This window comes from Lissotriton helveticus, chromosome 9 (genome assembly GCF_964261635.1).
Source record: "Lissotriton helveticus chromosome 9, aLisHel1.1, whole genome shotgun sequence".
Taxonomy (NCBI): Eukaryota; Metazoa; Chordata; class Amphibia; order Caudata; family Salamandridae; genus Lissotriton; species Lissotriton helveticus.
Window position 1 is genome coordinate 562,279,433 of NC_136070.1, and position 18,991 is coordinate 562,298,423.

The following is an 18,991-nucleotide window of genomic DNA, read 5'->3' on the forward strand; positions in this document are numbered from 1 at the left end:
GACAGAACAAAACCTTTTCGCAAATTAAAGCAGGTTTTTGTTTCCTTTTCACCACCACATAAAGGCAATCCCATATCAAAGTCTGGGATTGCAAGGTGGATTGTCAAATGTATAAAAATGTGCTATCACAAAGCAAAACGTACACTTTCAATTCCCCCTAAAGCCCATTCTACTCGTAAAATAGGGGCTTCCATGGCATTTTTAGGGAACATTCCCTTAGATTATATCTGCAAAGCAGCTACATGGTCTACACCGCACACATTCACAAAACACTATTGTGTAGCTGTGCAAGCAAAACATCAAGCTAGTGTGGGCCAGGCTGTACTAAAAAAACACAATTTCAGACTATTGCAACAGATACTGGTGGTCGCCACAAAGGGACAGTACTGCTATGCAATCTATGCATAGTGTGTGATCTGCAGCTCAAATGGCTTGAACGGAAAATGCTCCTTACCAGTATGCATCTGTTCTTGGCATGTAGAGCTGCAGATTTACACGCACACCCACCTCCCCGGCTACCTTAAACTGTTCCAGTATTATCTTAATTAGTTACAACATACAAGGACATCTCTTTCTGTTTCTCACAAAACTCCATCATTTCCCTTATTGGCGAAAAAACAATCTGAAGATGGAGTCAATGCCCATGCTCACTATTGTCCAGAGGAGAAGTTGCCTATCTCGTGACTTCCAAAGACTTGTTCCAACACAATAACAAACTGCAAACATCCCAGCCCAACACTAGATGGCGATCTATGCTTAGTGTGTGAATCTGAAGCTCTACGTGCATTTTCCTTCAATACAGATGTCAAGGAACATGACTGCAGCCCATTATTAACCATAAAGCATGCACAACAAATAAGTTCACAATCCTAGTGATGCAATCAAATACTCCCTCTAAAGGTACTCTGTTGCCCTGCCATCCATACCTTTTGGTTGATTGCTAGTGGTAACAGGAGCAGTCTGGGGTGTTCAGATACCTGCCAATCATATCTGAGCCAATGAAAGGCCATCTAGAAGGCCAAAAAATAAAATAAACCTAATCTGACAAATAAGTGACATAGCTTTACCTGAATGCAATAGTTTTATTTAATGTTCTAAACCTCATGTGAAGACATCAGGCATTTATCTTGCTATTATGAACTGTTGTATTAGCTACTATATTATCCTGGGACTGGGAGGGAAAGGACTATGTGCATTGCTACATGCTTCTTTACACTCTGATTCTTTCTCACCTTGGCCTTCTCCTCTTTGCCCTTTCACTCTTTATTTCTCTCTTTCCTGTCTTCTCCTTCACATCTTCTCGGTTTGTCTACTGTATTATATTATTTTCCACTCCATACTGTGCCCCTCCCCCTTTTTGTCCTGCTCCACCTCTATTTTACTCCGCTCCACATCTATTTTACTCCCTCACACGTTCTTTCTGTGTCACTCTTGCTCTCCCTTCTATCCTAACGTATTTGCTGGTACTCCACCAGTCTGTCCCCATCAGGTTACTCACTATCTCCATTATCTTATCTTCTATGTGTCATTTTACTTTCTCTCTTTGCAATATAATGTCTTACTGTCCCTCATAGTCTCTATGAGCTTCCTTTTACTTTTCTTTTTCCGCTGTGATTGTCCCCTATTAAATCCCATCTCATTCTTATTTCCGACATTTTTTTTTCTTGAAGTCTCTTCTATCTCTATAACCTTAGTTGCCTTTACTGTTCTGTCTGTCTCCACAGCTACAACTATTGCAAGGAGGATGAGGAGATCTACAAGGAGTTCTTTGACATTGCCAATGACATGATCCCCAACCTGCTGAAGGAAATTAGCAGCCAGACGGATCCAGCTGATAGCGACAAAAAGGGGGTGAGACAGTTTGGCAAATAGATTTAGGGATGAGGGCATTCTTGTTGCAAGACAAAGTGAAGAAAAAGAATATACCTGTTATTTATGTGATCTATAACTTCACATGAGTGACAATTCCTTGTTCTGAGTCAAGTAGTTAAGTTTTGTGGCTTTTAATGCCAGATTATAGCTGGCAGCAATCTGTATATATCTTATCTGCCTTATCTCTTACTCTTCACTCAGGTTCTCCTGTAACAACTGGGAGGCATCAGTAACCTTCACAATTAATTTCTCCTTGAATTCTGAAGGTTTGGTCTCTTCTGGCGCGTGGCCTGACTCGAGTCGAAGAGTACCTATATTCTTGCTCCCTTTCAGTGAAGAGCTTTGAAGCCCCCCCCAACACACACACACACACACACACACACACACACACACACACACACACACTTGAGTATTATCGCTGTCTAGCTAGGATTCACCAAGACCACCATGGCAGTGCTAGCTCTCTGATCAACGGGGTCCCTCATTTGCAAGCCTGACTACGTATTTGTCTTGGATCTTTTATCACTGCCCACTCTTTCGCCAAACATCTCCGGGTGATTAGGGTGGCTGGAGCTGGGCCATGACTCCAAAGCCTGCAAATACTACCGTGTTCCGAACTCCAAGTCAGTCTGGGAGAATGCCCTGAATCTCCTGGTCGCTTTGCACTGTACTACTCCTTACGGCTTCAGCTCTCTGAGTCGCTCCCTGTTGGTCTTTGCCAGGTAAACCCCCCCCAAAAGGCGGCCAAGAAGTCGTAACACTCTTCCACTTCACCGCGCCTGTCCAAGGTATCGGACGAGGGTTTGTTTTCTGTGGTGATGTGGAGGGCAGCTGAGGCCCTGGTCCTTTTGGTGCTCTTGGTGGCAGTTGAGACCAACATCTTCGCAAGCGGTGCTTCAATCTGGGGTAACCCCCACGGAATCTCTTCTCCCCTCGAATGAAAGCCTCAATAATGTTCTGCTTGGAACCGTGGCCAAGCCCTGCACAAGCACGTCTGTGCATAGGTAGTTGGCGACCGTCGGCACCTCACTACTGGGGATTCAGCATACCCTACCCAGCTCTCCACCTCTGAGAGCCTGGTCGTCCAGACCTCTATGTTCAAAGTTTACCCTGGTGCATTTCCTTCCACATCACCAGATAGGGAATCTAAGGGAATGGATACCTTTTGGCAAGAGGATTTTCTCTTCCACTAGCCTTGCATGCCTCTTGGGCCATTATTCCACACAGTTGGGACTCTGTTGTGCAAGTGCTTCCCCTGGTCTCAGAGCAGGCCTGTGACATCCTGACCCAGGCTATTGCCAATGGCTGGGATGCAGCAAAGTTCACAATACGCTTTGGACTGGACACAACAGACTTGCTTTCATTAAATCCCAAACAATGGTAGAGCAATTGCTTCAAAGGTAGTGCTTTGTCTCCACACCTGGCTGAGGTCAACTGACTTCTCAGGGGATGCCCAGTTATCCGTTATGGACATGCCCTTCAATGGCACTCGCCTGTTTGGCATCAAAGCCGATTCATCGCTTGAGCACTTTAAGGACTGTAGGGCCACCTCCCGGTTCCCCGTGAATGGCCCCATGCCAGCCCCATTATGCCTTGCTCTCCTGTGGCTACAGTTTTCGAGCTTGCGGAGACCGGGGTGGCGTTTCCGACAACAAGGGAGGACGAATGTAGACGGGTGGGCCGTTCAGTTACTGTGTCTTCGGGAGTTATATATGCCCCGTTGTATACTAAGGACAAACAACCGTTACTCCGGTTGTCATCTTTTCTAGTTGTGGCAGTGGGTTATACATGCCAATTTTGATGACTAAGAATTACGGGCCCACAACGCTCCTAATATTGGAATCATCTGAGTTCTAACGTGAAACATACGGCATTTCTAAGTGTTTCATAGAATATAGAGGTCAAGTCTAAGTGCTACTGGAACCCCCTCTGATCTTGGAGGAAAAAGGTTGCTAAATTTTGTCCTTACAAAGACTACATATAAGGTACACAAGCAAAGACGTTGGACCAATAGATTTCGATCTGATCTTTGAGAATTTTTCGTTTAGTCCTAATTGGAAAAGGACCTTTTGATGAGAATAGGACTGAAAACACTTGGATTACTTTTCTCCTTACCTTCGTGTTGGAACCACATGAGATTACCGAGCCATGACAAAGATACCAATGGAACGAAACGCGTTGGCTGAGGCTTTTTAAAGATTGGAAAAAAATAAAGGACTTAATTTTGGCAAAATTGGAAGCTTTCTGAACATTTTTTCTTGGTGCACCATCCTTCCTTTCACAGTAGCGAATACCAGCTGCCTCCCTCTCTGCCCAGTCATCATATCAAGCAGTGTCCCCAATCCTTTTCTGGCCATGGATGCGCCTCCCACAAGCCTTGTGGGACCCGAAACCAGAGATCTGCCAACCCATTCCGAACCCCCAGTAGCAGCATCTACCTCCTTTTAATAGCCCTCCCACCATCACAGGCAGCCGATCGGCGGCAGGATCAAGCACCACCTGTTCAGTTGGAATTCCATCACTTTGGGTAAATGGATGCTCCAAATTGCTCATTGGGTTTATGCCCTTACATTAACCCCTCCCTGCTGCTTCAGGAAATGCATGCTCTTATGACCAAGGGATCTCTTTAGAGGGTGCCGACATCAGAAGTAGGTTGTGATTTGTATTCCTGCAACCTTCTGGTGCCGAAGGAGGACTGGGGACGTCGCCCTATACTCAGTGGTGGCTGGTGGCATTTGAAAGTGGTAAGGCGTAACATTATTTTCGAACTGCACTGCAGCGAGGAGAAAAATTTGAAATAAGAGTGGACAAACTGCATTTTCAAGCGAATTTGAGGAAACAGGAAGGTTAATAAAGCAATTAGTGCTGGGCCTAATACACCTAGATCGGTCACTGCACCTCCCCTCACTTCACACAGCTTGGCTCTTGTACCTTCACCCAGCTCTACAGAGACCCATGAAGGGTCTGACAGAGCATGACGAGACGGTGAATGCACAAACCCTGGTATGCAATAGCTACAGCATTAATGTTCTAATAGTCACGCGCAGCTAAAGTCACACACGCTGCATAAGAGCAGGGGGCCTAACTCACACCGATCGGCTCATGGAACCCCCAACGGACAGTAACTTTAGTACATATTCATGCTCAAGCCATCTCCCAAATCCTTCCCACTGTGATAACACAACCAGTCCTAGGCAAACCGTCACTCCCACACATACGTTCACCCACTCTCTGGCACTGGCCTGAATGTAGAATCCTTCATAGCCAAACCGGTCTTTTCTGAAAATTGGGTTGTGACGATCCAGAAAAGATAACAGGAAAACAGACCGACCCTGCTCCAAACACGTGTAGCTTTTTCACTGTGGCTGCATATCCTTTACTAAAATATGTGCCCACAAGGACTAACGAATATGTTCTCTTTGTAAAGACTTCAGATGTCATGCCCGCTGCAAGTGTAATTAAAAAAGGCGAAAGCACTGCAGGAGTGCGTGCCAAGGTAAGCAACCGTTGGAATTTCAGTTAAGGAGGGACCCGAGGGAGTCCCCGCTTGGTGTGAGCTCGTCCTGCTAAGCCCGATCTTTGCTTGTTAATCTCTGGTTTGTGACTTTACAGTCTGTGATGACAAACTGTACAACGCCTAAGATAATGTGCTGCAGAAGGACTTTCTGTAAAACCTCCGCTATCTGTGCATGCCGGATGCAAAGAATGACAGCCTGGGGAGTATGGCTCTTAAAGCTCGTAACAAGAGAGCACACTGAGCAAGTGGCACCCGCCGTGACTATCGGGGAGTCCATTCTTACAGTGCAGTCAGCCAGTCAAAAGTCTGACATGCACTCACATGCTACTTCATTAACCGCTTCACTGCGGCCGAAATTCCCTTGCGGTGCGGAAAAATTCCACGCCTGCACGGTTCGGACGCCGTCCTCTGCACACGCCCACTGTGATGTCAGACGGCTGGGGGGCTGTCCGACGCATGGAAACGGTTAATGGTGTTGAAAATGTTTTATATCAAAGGCTTCGAGTTTATATGACGACACGTCGACCCTCAGGGTTGGAGGAACCACTCAGTACTTTTAATAGAAAAAAGGTGACGTGTTTTGTAAGCACCCAAAGTAGACGGGCACAACCAGCCCTGCCCTTCCCTGTAACATCCCAAGTGGCTGCAGATAGGTAAAACACCAGCCGTGGCCTGCATGCTTGCGTGTAGGGCCGGGGTGCGGGGGGAATAAAAATAATAAGTTACCTACCTTACCGCCGTCAATGCATCCGAGTCCGCTCCTGCCCGGTGTAATGGGATCCCATGTGTTCTGAATCCTGGGGGAACAGGAAGTAGGCAGCCTCCCTCCCCGGCCCTAAGCCAATCACAACGCTGCAATGGCAGCGTTGTGATTGGTGAGGTGCAGCGGAGCGCGCCCCAGACAGGCCATTTTCTCTATGTAGGATGCATCATGCAGCCTACATAGAGAAAAAGGGAGAGTGCGCATGACTGGGTTGGCCAGGGCCGACCAAACAGTCAGTACCCACAACAAAGGGGCAAGCCACTCCCCGCAAGCCCCTCCATCCTCCCCCCCCCCCCCCGCCCTCGAGCAGGACCGCCCACCCTCCGGCCCCAAACCAGGCACTTCTGCTTTTTCGCACTGCGAGAAGCAGGAACATAAAATGGTAGTTTTACCATTTTGTGTCTGCCGAGAAAGCAGTGGGCCGTCGCCCCTATGGAGGAGCCGCCACTGCCTATAATCGACCTGCGCCATCTCAGTTACTTCTTGAAAAAGAGAAATTCAAAATTGCTCACGTTGGCTCGGGCCTGTCTGCGTTGGAGACTGGATGGTAGTGTTTGACTTGAAGGACGCATATTTCCCTATCTGTGGGCTGGCAAGACGGGTATATTACCCTTGGTTCACGGTATGCCACAAGCACTTTGTTTGTTGTACTCCCCTTTGGCCTCACCAATGTCCCATTGGTGTTCACAAAAGTGATGAAGTGGTTGCAGCCCATCTGTAGAGGTTCCAGTCTTCCCCTAGCTTGACGACTGGCAGTTGAAGGCAGGCTCGCCCCAGCCAGGCTGTCGTCATCCACCTCCAGACTATGGAGGGCCTGCATTCGCTGGGGTTCTCTATCAGTGTGCCAAGGTCACACCTGACTCCCTCGTAGACGTTCCATTATTCTGACGTTTGAGCATCAGATCTTGGTCCCTTGGGCTGCACTGCAGTGAGAAGTGGTGATTCAGGAAACTGGGCTACTAACTCAGCCCAGCAAGCTTCTTCAGGTGTTGGGCACCTGTGCTGCGAACAGGAGTGTCAGCCAAATAAAGGACTCTTGGAACCTCTTGCTTCAGCTGGCCTCAGGAGTCGACTTGTCCATGAGCAGGACACAGCAAGCAGAGTCCCTTCTCTTTTGCTAGCCTTCATATGCCGCAAGTGCTGTGCACGCCGGTGCCACCTCTTTGCTGGGTCCTTGGGGTAGCAGTGCACTTCTCCTGTCATCTTCTCCAGTCAAAGATCTGAGTTCCGGGTGCCCAGATGCCCCTTTTATGCCCACAAAGTGTCCTTAAGGGGGTTGTGGACACTAGCCAAAGGGCTACCAGCTGATGACAACATCCTGTGAAGTGTGGCATCTAGCTATCCCAGAGTGCTCTATTCTGCCCACTCTCAAGAGCAGAACCCATTGCTAAGTCTCATGAGCTTGGTAGCACACCCCAGAGGTGTGCCTACCCCTGGGCTATATGCCCACAGAAACAACTGTTTTGTAACTGTTTTTCCCCTCTGTTCCAGCTGCCAGCCTCTCTATCTAGGCGATCTTACGACCCTTTGGCTAAAACCAACTTTAGAGCCGCCACTAAAGCCTATCATAGGCTTATAAAAAAGACCAAAGCCAGCTACTACACTGACTTGAACAACTCCAGCACCAATCGCGCTAAAACTATCTTCGCGCTAGTGAAGGAGATGACTAAGTCACCTGAGGGGACCAATAACACAATAGTGTCTGACTCGCAGTGCGAAGAGCTCGCCTGCTTCTTTGTCAATAAAGTCCAAGGAATCTACAACTCATTTAACCCTGGTGGCTCTTCTATGATTTCTAGCTCTATCATAGACCGACCGGACCTCCCCTATTCACTCCTAACCCTTCCATTCATCTCACAGACAGATATGGAAGTTCTGGCCTTAAAAATCAAGCCTACGTTCTCTTAAACCCATTCTTGGCTTCTTTGAACCCTCCATCCGTCAGACAATCGTCCAAGCTATGGTCTTATCCCATCTAGACTATTGTAATGCCCTTATGCTTGGTTCCAACTTGACAGTCACTAACAGACTGCAAAGGGCTCAGAACGCTGCTGCCCGCATTCTGTTCGGACTGCCGAAACGTTGCCATACCTCTCAGGTTCTGGGTAGGTTGCATTGGCTGCCTGTCAAACAACGCATTCAATTTAAAACCCTTTGTCTCATTCATAAAATTCTCTATTGCCTTGGCCCCCAAATCTTGCAGGGACTCTGCTCCTTCTATGTCCCGTCGCGTGCTCTCCGCTCTGCGGACCTTTCTCTTGCCCGTACCATCAAGATCCGGAGGTGCAGAGCCGGGGGCCGTTCATTCAGGTATCTGGCCCCAAAACTCAGGAACTCTATCCCTTTAAGAGTGCGTACTACTACTAATCATCTACTCTTTCGAAAACACATTAAAACCTGGTTGTTTTCTTCTGTTTAGGGTTCCCCCGTGATTTGGCACTCTGTCGCCTCCATTCTGGCCGTCCTGTAATTAGGCATGTCCGCAAGCGCTGGGACGCCCTGTTGCTGGGGTAGCCATGCGCTATATAAACAACATAACATAACATCTACACAATAGGGTAGTCCCTCTCAAGTTTGCTTGCTACTTGCCTTTCAAATGTCACTTCTCCTTTGAATCTCTCCTTTCACACCAACAACATATGTGGCTTCCTGTCTGGAGGCGGTAACACGTTCTCCATTGGCAGGCCTCTATTGTTACATTTCCTGGTAGTCGTTCACACTCTTCCCAAGTGGATGGAAGGCTATCTCATGGCCAGCCTCAGCAAATGGCCACTGGAGAACTTGGGCAACAGAGTTGCAAATTTCTAACAGTTGTATGTAGCAACAAGTTACATTAGATTTGACTTAGCCATCAAGTTGGGCTTAATGTAACAAGTTGTTTGATATCTTGAAGTATCCACTTTGATAATCCCATTCAGAAGTTAGCACAGCTGAGGTGTCAGCATGTAATTGAGGCTACCAGTCTCTCTACCAGTAAAAATGACAGTTGCAGGTTTCTACTGCTGTAATATGTCAAACACACATTCGACTAAACAAAAATGGTGCACCTTTTCTGCTTTACGACTCAATGGGCCTGCTGTAGGTGTGACATATACATATTAGGAAGGGAGTTTGGGCTTTGCTATCGCTTTAAATGACAAAGTCGAGTTATCGGCTTAAAACTGCCCTTCAGGTCTGCAGTGGCAGTTTGGGAGCCATGTTTTACCTATCCCACTAAGGGTGGCACAACAAGTGCTACAATTCCTGAGGGGGACACTCTAACGTGCATGCCCTGTGTGCCCCTGGTACAATAAACCATGGACTTGCAAGTTAGACTATGCCAATTGGGTATAAGCCAATCCGCCATGTCCCTTTTTAAGGGTCAGAGCACAAGCACGGAGTCCTGTTTAGCAGGGTTCAGACATTTCTAACCAATGCACCAGTGCCTAGTACTCAAAATGGGGCAAAAAGTGGGGTGAACCCTACAATATGCCGGTTTCCTCACAGTCTCCCACCCCCATCTTTGCACTTGCACGACCTCCATGGCGGTGAGTGGCAGCCTATGTATGAGTTACAGGTATAGTGTGGACCTGGGCACCAGAAGTTGGATGCTCAGTGGACTGCCTCCAACACTACTAGGATCTTCAGTCGCTCAGTCTGGTCACCGCTGTAATGCTGGATCGTGGCCCCTGTGAAGAGCTCGAAGGAGAAGCTGCAGTTCCCAAACTCCGTTGGCCCGCTCACTTGTCCATACCGTCTGTAGTATACTTCTTGGTACATTTTAATACTCCCTACACTACCCTTCACATTCCTTACACTCTTTAGCCAAAGGGAACTCAGTTTTGATTATTAAACTCTACCTTTCAAACAAGCAAAAGGTGAGACTCCCCTTACGCTGTTCAGTGGGCTCCGTTCATCACATGTAGCTTCTCTTTCAAAGATCTCTCATCCCCCTCCTGCTCTTGGCACACAAGCCTTTACCAGGGTATTCACCCTTTCTGCCAAGCCATTAGCCTGAGGTAAATACAATGTTGTCTTTTGCAGTTCCACCCTTAAATTCTTTAAAAAGCTGTACTCCATTGTCCAGAATATTGATTTTGCGTACTTCTGCCCGACTGGCAGGAGGTTTTTATCTGCATGTTTTTTTCCCCATCTATTTAGTGGCCCTACAGGAAGCACCTATTGAGTATTAAGCAATGTAATTGCTATAGGAACAAGTAATCCTTGCTCCTGGCATCCAGAAAAAGAAAAGAAGGTGCAACTGTTGCGTCCTGCATTAGACACACAAACGGCATCTGCTTAACTTCCTCAGACTACACCTCTTCCTCTTTTGCTGACTCCAGTGACATCTGAGATAAACAACCATCCCTCAATCCCATCAAATACTCCACCATGAAGTTAAACTCTTGCAGTCCTTCTACAAATCGAGGGGTCGCTCATTCCACGCTTTTGTTTGAAAACATCTGCAACCCCACCACTCCTCCTGCAAGAGCAAATAAAAGGAACTGATTCCCCAGGCGGAGACCAATGCCTTAATTGTACACTGCATCCTTTAGGACACTAGAGGCAAATACATTCACTGCATTTGCTGTCGTCAATGTGGGTAAGTAGTAGTCCTCACCCAAACCTCTCAGCTTAGCATCCATTCTTAATATATATATATATATATATATATATATATATATATATATATATATATATATATATATATATATATAAACATTATAATTTTTAGGTCGAACTTTCGAGCCCTCTTGTATATACTTTAGTATATACTTATATTTGTATGTACTTTGTGGGCTTTGGAGTACAGCCCTAGGACTTGTCTGCTTCTACTTAGGAACTTTTTTTTCTCCTCAACTGCCTCCGTTTACTGTCTTGATAGAAAACGATCAGTAGAGGTCAGTAAAATACCAGAATTGCTTTCTGCTTGTTCAACTTCCTCTATTTAACTGTCTTGATAGAAAACGGCAAGCAAGAGTTCAGTAAAATACCAGAGTGACTCTAGCATTCTCTAGATTCTAGTCCATAGGAAATTGTCTTCCACGAGCACCCGTAGACAATATTATTCTTTTCAAATCTTGTATTTTCAGTGATATGACCGCCGAAGGCCCTGCTTTTATATTAAAAACAGAGCTTTGGACTATACTATTTCCTGCTTAAAGACAATATTTCTCTCCATATGTTCCCATACCTGGCGTGTCACTAGTTTGGTGCTTACTTTCCCTCCATGTTCAAGAACAGTAGATGTTTCAGCACCCAGGCTAATGTGCTGCATAGCTAATACATATAAGGTCCCAAAGGCAAGACCAATTGCATTGCAAATGCTTGTTTTTTTTATCATCGAAATGGCTAGTTGTGGGCATCCACCTTGCCTCACTTTTTACTTTGTGAAAAGCTGCCTGGCCCTTCTCTGTCCAGTTATAATTATTTCCTTGTTTCATTATTGCTCTTAATGAGTGAACCACATTAGTGATATTATCTAAAGCCTTTGCGTGCCCTACACATAATCTTCTCTGTTTCTCCTGTACACCTGAATATTATCCTGGAAAAACCTAATCTGTTTTACCCCTTCCAAATCTCTCTTCATGAACTTCTGGAAGCAAGCCGACCCCGGCCAAAAGGCATTTTCCTGAACTGCTCCCACATGTTTTTTAAAAGAGGTTAAATGCCTTGACCCCTCAAACAATGCCACTTGATGATATACAGACTATTGGTCCATTGCATCGAATAATTTTGTCTCTATAAACTGCCATGGCTTTTGATTAATGTCTGTCTCCTCAATGTTTTGTTCTGTCACCAGTAGACACCCTTTCCTACACCGTATCACCACTCAAGATGTAGGGTGAACCCAAATCATCCAGGATCACCACACTCTTCCCGTGCACGGTCTCACACAGACCTCATCTTTCCTTCCTCATCCTTTTCACTTACTTGCAGGACTTTATTCTTCACACCAAGTTCAATGTCTTCAACCTGGTTCTTTGCCACTCTGGCGTAATGCAGTCGTTTGCCACGCCTTCTACATTTAGCTTTTCTTTCAAAACTAGGTACACTATTTAATGAGCGACTCGTATAGCCAAGATGGAAATATGTGTACTTGGTTTCTACACTTTTGCCTCTCTATGGTTTGGGTACTTAATTTTCTTGTCCGTTTTTGTTTCATTTGCAATCCCATCATCTTAGTTCCATCTTTCTTTTGCCTCTCTGAAGTGTGTTTAATTCTTTCTACTGTCACCACTGCCTCCTTGAGGACGAGTTTTTTTTTTGCCAATACAATAGTTTTAGGTCTCCACTGAGAACGCGCATGCTCCAACCGGAATGCTCCCATATTCCAAAGGTCTTTTGTTACTTAAAAACGGCTTTGGCCCTCCCCTTGATAGGCTTCATTGTCACTATTATTTTCTTGCTTTTAATTAGTGAGTGCATATCAGATTTGTTTGTCTCTGTGTTTGTTTCACAAAGCAAGTACTGATTGATTTCTTGATGACTCTTCTTCCGCGCTGCTTGCACTTGGAGCGTGGTTCTTTTTTTGCCGTTTTTTTTTTTTTTTGCTAGCAAGACCGCATGATTAATTTTATTCTTCTTACAAGACAGCATGCTCACTGGTTGGTGAGAAAATTTGCAGCGACTCTCTTATCACCCAATCCCAACCCCAAAATCACCCTTACATCCCTCTGCATCTACTCACCCCCAAACTCGCCCTTACCTCCCTTTACCTGTGCCCAGAACATTATTTATTTATTCATAAAGTTTTATATGGCGCGAACTAGATCCCGAAGGATATCCGATCGCTTTACAAGAGAGGCCAAGAGTGTAATGACAAACATTAAAATTATCCTTCCTCCCTTTACCCACTCCTAAACCTTAAAATCCCTTGAAAAATAAAATAATAACATGAAAGTATATTTTTTAGAAAATAAATGCTGCGTGGTAAAGTACTGCATGGTAAATATACTTACATTTACCTGTGTAGGTCTTAACTGTGTTTTAAATGTGCTACGTGGTAAAGGCTGTTTCCACCCTCAAGCAGCACACATACTAGCCCTCTTCTTAAACACTCTAATGCCTTTACCCTAGTGTCCCGAAATGTTTTGGGGATGCTGGCAGTTGTTTTATGCCCTTCGATATAATTGTAGTTTGCCCCTCTCCCCACCCAACTCTTTACTTTAGCTCTCCTTTGAGAAAGCACACTCGCTGTTTGTTGAGAGACGTTGTGTTTACTTACAGAGGGCTTAGAGCCCGCAAATTGCTTACCATTGGTTGGCTTCATCATGTCACTCATTTCTTTGCTTCCGTTTAGTCAGCAAGTGCCAGTTTCACTTGCTCTTTGCTTGCCGCCATCCTGGAGCATGGTCCAAGTACTGCTTCCCTTGCCCTGTGTACTTGTACTGCTCACCGCTTTTGAGAGGTCTGTTATTTTCCTTTTACTTGCTCCTCTCTTCCTTCCTTCCTGTATTAGGAGCAACACAAAGGAATCGCCGACCTACTTGTGAGTGGCAGGGAACACGTTCTGAGAGTGGTGCATCTGACTGTGCACAATACAACTCCTTGTTGCCAATGCAGCAGCACCTTAGCATGAATGGCATTTTGTGCTTATTGTGTACCTCCTGAAATCTGTGCTCTGGATGAAAATATTGAGACGATTCCTAGGAAGGTGTGTGGTTACAGTGGAGGTTCTTTTTATGTAACTTAAAACATCTTGATGTGATGCCATTACTAGAATCAACTCATTTTACTGAGAAATTTAATTAAGTCAAAAAGAAGATCAAAAATAGAATTAAACATTGGATACATTGGAGGATAACGGCATAAATTGAAAATGCCTGTTTCATTACTGTAGAAACAGTTTATGAAAAATGTTTTAACCCACTTTAAAAGGATTGCTTTTTGGTGCAGTTATATTCATACACGCACACACCAATGAATGGTATGTACATAATGTTTCTCTCTTGCAGGGCTCACCAACACATGCGCCAAGCACCGCTTTACAGGATGAGGAATGCTTTGCTCACCTGCTGCGCTTCTATGACGGCATCTGCAAGTGGGAGGAGGGCAGCCCAACACCTGTCCTGCATGTTGGATGGGCCACCTTCCTGGTGCAGTCACTGGGCAGGTTCGATGGACAGGTGAGACTCCGGGTTGATGGGGCAAAGTGAAGGTGTGGTTTATATTATTGCTACAGGAAGAGGAGTTGGAGCAACAGCAGCAAGACTTGTGGGGCACATTCTATTTGAAAAGGGTGGGTGCCAAACTCTTAAGTGGGTGCTAATTGTGGGTCTGGGAATCGTTTTTGAGGGTATGAAGTAGAGTAGTTGTTGACCCCATCGTGCTTAATGGGTGTACCTTTTTCTCTTCAGGTTCGTCAGAAAGTTCGGATTGTAAGCAAGGAACCTGAAGCTAATGAAGATGATGATCAATCTAGTGAGGACATGCGGGAAGGCCGTCGGCGGGGCCCGCGCCGTGAGTCCAAGCAAGAGGAACCACCCTTGCCTAAGAAGGCCGCCAGTGAGAAAGTTGTTGACCGGCGGCGCTCCAGCCAGAAGGCAGTTGTGGAACGACCAGTGGAGAAGGAGGAAGAAGGAGTTCAGCAAAAAGAAGAGGGGCCTCCCACAGCACCAGCCATGGTGCCTGCACCACCTGATGGGCCAGTGGTAGTCTTCCAGAGCGAGAAAATGAAAGGTATGAAGGAGCTACTAGTTGCGGCCAAGGTGAACTCGAGCGCCATAAAACTGCAGTTAACGGCCCAGTCCCAAGTACAGCTGAAGAAGCAGAAGGTGTCCACATCCAGGGACTATGCCCTTTCTTTCATGAAGAGGCAACGAAAACTGATGTGATCACTTGGGAGAGGGTGGATACATAGGTTTAAACTCCCTTCAAAGGGGTCTACATAGTCATCCCAGGAATGCTTCTAAATCCAAGAGCTGCACCTTCCTGCGTGAAGAATGCTGACTTGAGCCGTATGGGATTTGATGAAGAAGGGGGATCCTGGAAGGAATTCTTGTCCTTATCCCAGCCTCCTATGGAAAATCTAATGACCAACCTTACTTTTCCAGACGCGACCATCCGTTTCCTGATGGTGATACGGAACCAAATGTGTGAAGGTGTTTCCAATCAGATCAACTCTGGAAAAACCTTTGAGTTAACTTGTTATATGCTAATAATGTCGCCCATGCCAGTGTTCATTTTCATAGATAAGACCAATCTTCCATGAAGAGACTATGGCAGCTTTTGAGGTGTAAAGACTGGGAACATTTAGACATAGGCATTTAATTTTGACAAATACCTCCAGCAGCTCCTCAATGCTCCTTTTCCAGAGACTGCACTTTACTCTTCTGGTAGAGGGGCTGCAGGCTGGTGATGGAAGATGCTTTTATAACTTGAATTTTCCTGGTATGAGTTGTTCGTTATGTGCCTTTTGCAGGACAAAAATTCAGCATCTTGCTAGTATAGTAATTACTTCAATGAAGCAATGGCAGCTGACTAAAGTAGCATTTCTATAGACACCGTTCTCTTTTGAATAGAGGTTGTAGGATACTACAGTAGAAACATTGTAAGACTTTTATAAAACGCTGTGATGCTGGAATGCTTGGGTGAAGCAAGTAAAAATGAGCTCTGAGCAACCACTGTGGCCTAAATTCTATCCATTTGTTGACTTGGTACCTGCCCAATTATTTGATAGCTTTGAGCCTGCTTGGGTCTGTGTACCCAACTTGCTGGTATGGGAAGATGCTATGCGAATATTTAGTGAATCGGTAGATGAGAGTGCAGAAATTGAACTTTTTTTTAATCCTTTTGCGTTGCATTGCATCTGTGGAGAAGCCCTCAAAGCTGCCAGTCATTATTTCCTTTGTCAAAGATGGAACGGAGTTTTCTTTTTCCACTGCCACGTTCTCTGCTTTCAGACAGCTGGTTTATTTTCATCCGCTTACTGTTTTCATCGAAATAGCCTGTTAGCCACATACACTGCCTGCCTTGCATGTCCTAACTAGCTTATTTTATGAGGCCCGAATCTATCTGGGTAGAAGACCTGTTGGCCACAGTCAATGACGGACTTGGAAGATGGTGCTGATTTGTATTTGGCAGCTTTTACATGTGTGGGTAAGGTCTAAGAACTACAGAAACCACCTTTTCAGTAGGGTGTAGCTTATATCTCTAACAGTTCTCAATGTAATGGGTAAATCATCGTGTCTAGAGTTGGTCACAATCTGCTCTGTTGCTCACAAACAAAAGCGCTGAATTATGGCATTCTTTCAAGATGTAGAGCGGGTGTGGTCACCAGTGCTTCCATTGAAAAGACAACTTGTTCGGTTTAGTTTAGAGAAAGCCGCAAGAAGCAGGTATCCGTGCCACAATCTATGTGTAAATTTCAGAGTTAGGATGGAGATGACTATCAACTGCAGCAGCGTCCGGTTCTCTTGTACCTGCTCTACGTATGTTTTTCATGGTGGTAGAGTTTTCTGCCGGATAGCTGTGTTGAACAGCTCCTGTGTCTGATGTCGAGTAGCAAAAATAAGAAGCATTCCACTTCCTAGTAGAGGAAGTTGTATGTATTGGAGAATCAGACAGCAAAAGGAAACGTATTTGAGATGACACAGTTGGAGCGAGTATTCGTTCACCAGATAGCTGTGATGACTCCCATATGTGCAGCTTAGTAATCGGGGCATGGAGGGAGAGTGATACCTTGAGGTGTGTCCATGGCATATATGGGATATGACCCTTTGAGCAGGGTGGGGCATTATTCTATCAAACTCCCCTAACCAGACCAGAGAAACATAGAATTTACACCCAAGCCCCAACTGGATCCACCAAATTTGCCCACACTTGCCCCCATCCATGTCCTCACAACAACTTTCCATGCACAACGATTTGAAGTCCTTGATGGCAAAGCACGGTTTGCCTTCTCTCCTGTTTTCCTCTTAATTTCGTAGTTGCATCCCGTTGTGTGGCAGACCTTTTTAATTTTATGCAAGTATTGTTTATTGCTATCCCAAGTGATAATAGTTCAAATTCCAACAACCTTTCGTTTGAAGGACTCGGGGTTCTGCACTTCAACCAGACCTTCCCTCTGCGTAGTATCCGATTGTGCGTGTGCTAGCCAATTCTGGAGTTGAGTGTCTTTTCCCCCGTGTTAATTCAATTCTGAAATCTAAAGAGTTCTCCTATACCGCTCACACCTTTCCTGTATTGTTTACATAATTAAAAGTCTGACACCTTCTTTTGTGATCGCTGGACTTTAAACCACGCAGAATTTGGGTCACCTTTCCTTTTCTAGGCTGTCTCCATTATTTACTTATTTTTCTAAGTTATGCCTTCTAAAATGGCCACGATAGCCCAACTGATGCCCCTCACAAACGTTTACAGTAAAAATATTTCTATTTTTTTTCCACCAGCTTTACCCTTTTACCCAAGTCACCACAAAAGGACTTCCATAATCTCACCTGCCATTTTGGTGCTCTTTGGACACAGAAAGGCAAGAACCCTAGAGTCACTATGTAAGCATTTACAACACTGTGGTTGAACTTCTTCTACACTTTCATTTGAAAGATTCTAGACTATCAAAACTACTGTTAAAAGTTCAATTTCTTTCTTCGGATCAATCTCTGCGATACATTCATAGCTGGAAAAAAAATGCTTAAACAGGACTGTGTTTTTTGCACAGGAAACACCTGTCACTTTGACCATAATGCTCATGTTTTTTCTTTCCGCCTTCCACTGTTCCCATTGTTAAAATTGTAGTCCTGCTCCGGATGCAGGGAAATTGTGGCTGGCTCTTTTAACCTGACTGATTTACACTGGCCGAGCATAACTGCATTTGTACTTGCTTCACTGATAGAAGACGAGAGCGTTGAAGAGGAGCGGACTAGGACATTTTCACCAGTGAAGTATGAAAATTAGATTTGGTTGTAACAGCACAGAAATGAAAAACAATATATTTTTACACGTAGAAGTACAATTTCAGTACTCTCAATTCTAAATAAAAATGTTCATGTCAATTGTTCTTTCACTTTCATATGATTTCGTCTTGCCAAACTGAAGCATACACGGAGGCTGAATTTCACCTCATATGTAGCCTCTTTTAGGTGGGCATTCCAGAGATTTCAATGTACAGAAAGTACCCATACGTGAAGTTATTAAGAATCACTATTTGCTATCGGCTATTAGAAAAAACAACCTATGACTGAAATTCAGTGAATATGAATGACCCTAGGCTTAGACTAACAGCCTAGTGTCTCGTTGCGACATTCTGGGAGATTGGAGGCGAGACAGAGATATTGGGAAGAAACTTTCTGTGAATAGAAGAGGGAATTACCGCTCCTGGGTGTCTCTACCGCTCACAGTATGTGGATTGTTCATGAGCACTGGCCAATGGGGCAGGAGGGAACCTTAATAATCCCTGCAACTGCAGTCTCTTTCAGCAGGAGGAACGGCATGAGCAGTTTTGAGGGGGGGGGGGGGGCTCAACTTTTCAAAGGAGTACAAAGTTGTACTAGCCATATATTATAGAGAATTATTCTACTGTCTGCATTTGGTTGCTCACAATACGGGCACCTGTATTATCAATGCGGTATCTCAGAGAAGTGCTTTTGGGGCTTACTACTACAAGAGGTAGCTCAGAGAAGTACTGTAGGGGCCTACTTCATCCAAGGTTTTCTTTTATAATATTAGCTTGCTGTGAGTAATGTACATTCTCCATCAGAACTTCAGAGTTGAATAGTAAATGTCTGCACCTTCCTGAAACTGGAAATACTGTCCACGCACTTCTGATTCTTTCTTTTAGCAGATGCAGTCTCGTTTAAAGTCCTGGCTTGTCCCAATTGTTCAATGCAAGGTAAACCCACTTTGCTCAGATTTCTGTA

The 18,991-nt window shown here is 45.1% G+C and overlaps 1 protein-coding gene across 1 annotated transcript in view; it reads left to right on the forward strand.

Annotated features, from left to right (window-relative positions):
* The window catches only part of MEN1 (menin 1), a 144,720-nt gene extending 126,588 nt beyond the window's left edge, over window positions 1-18,132 (forward strand). The window contains exons 9-11 of the mRNA XM_078660468.1: window positions 1,725-1,851; window positions 14,090-14,260; window positions 14,492-18,132. Coding sequence (XP_078516594.1) covers window positions 1,725-1,851; window positions 14,090-14,260; window positions 14,492-14,968 — 775 coding nt within the window. The 3' untranslated portion in view covers window positions 14,969-18,132. The remainder of the gene's footprint in view (window positions 1-1,724; window positions 1,852-14,089; window positions 14,261-14,491) is intronic.
* The last annotated feature ends 859 nt before the right edge of the window (window positions 18,133-18,991 follow it).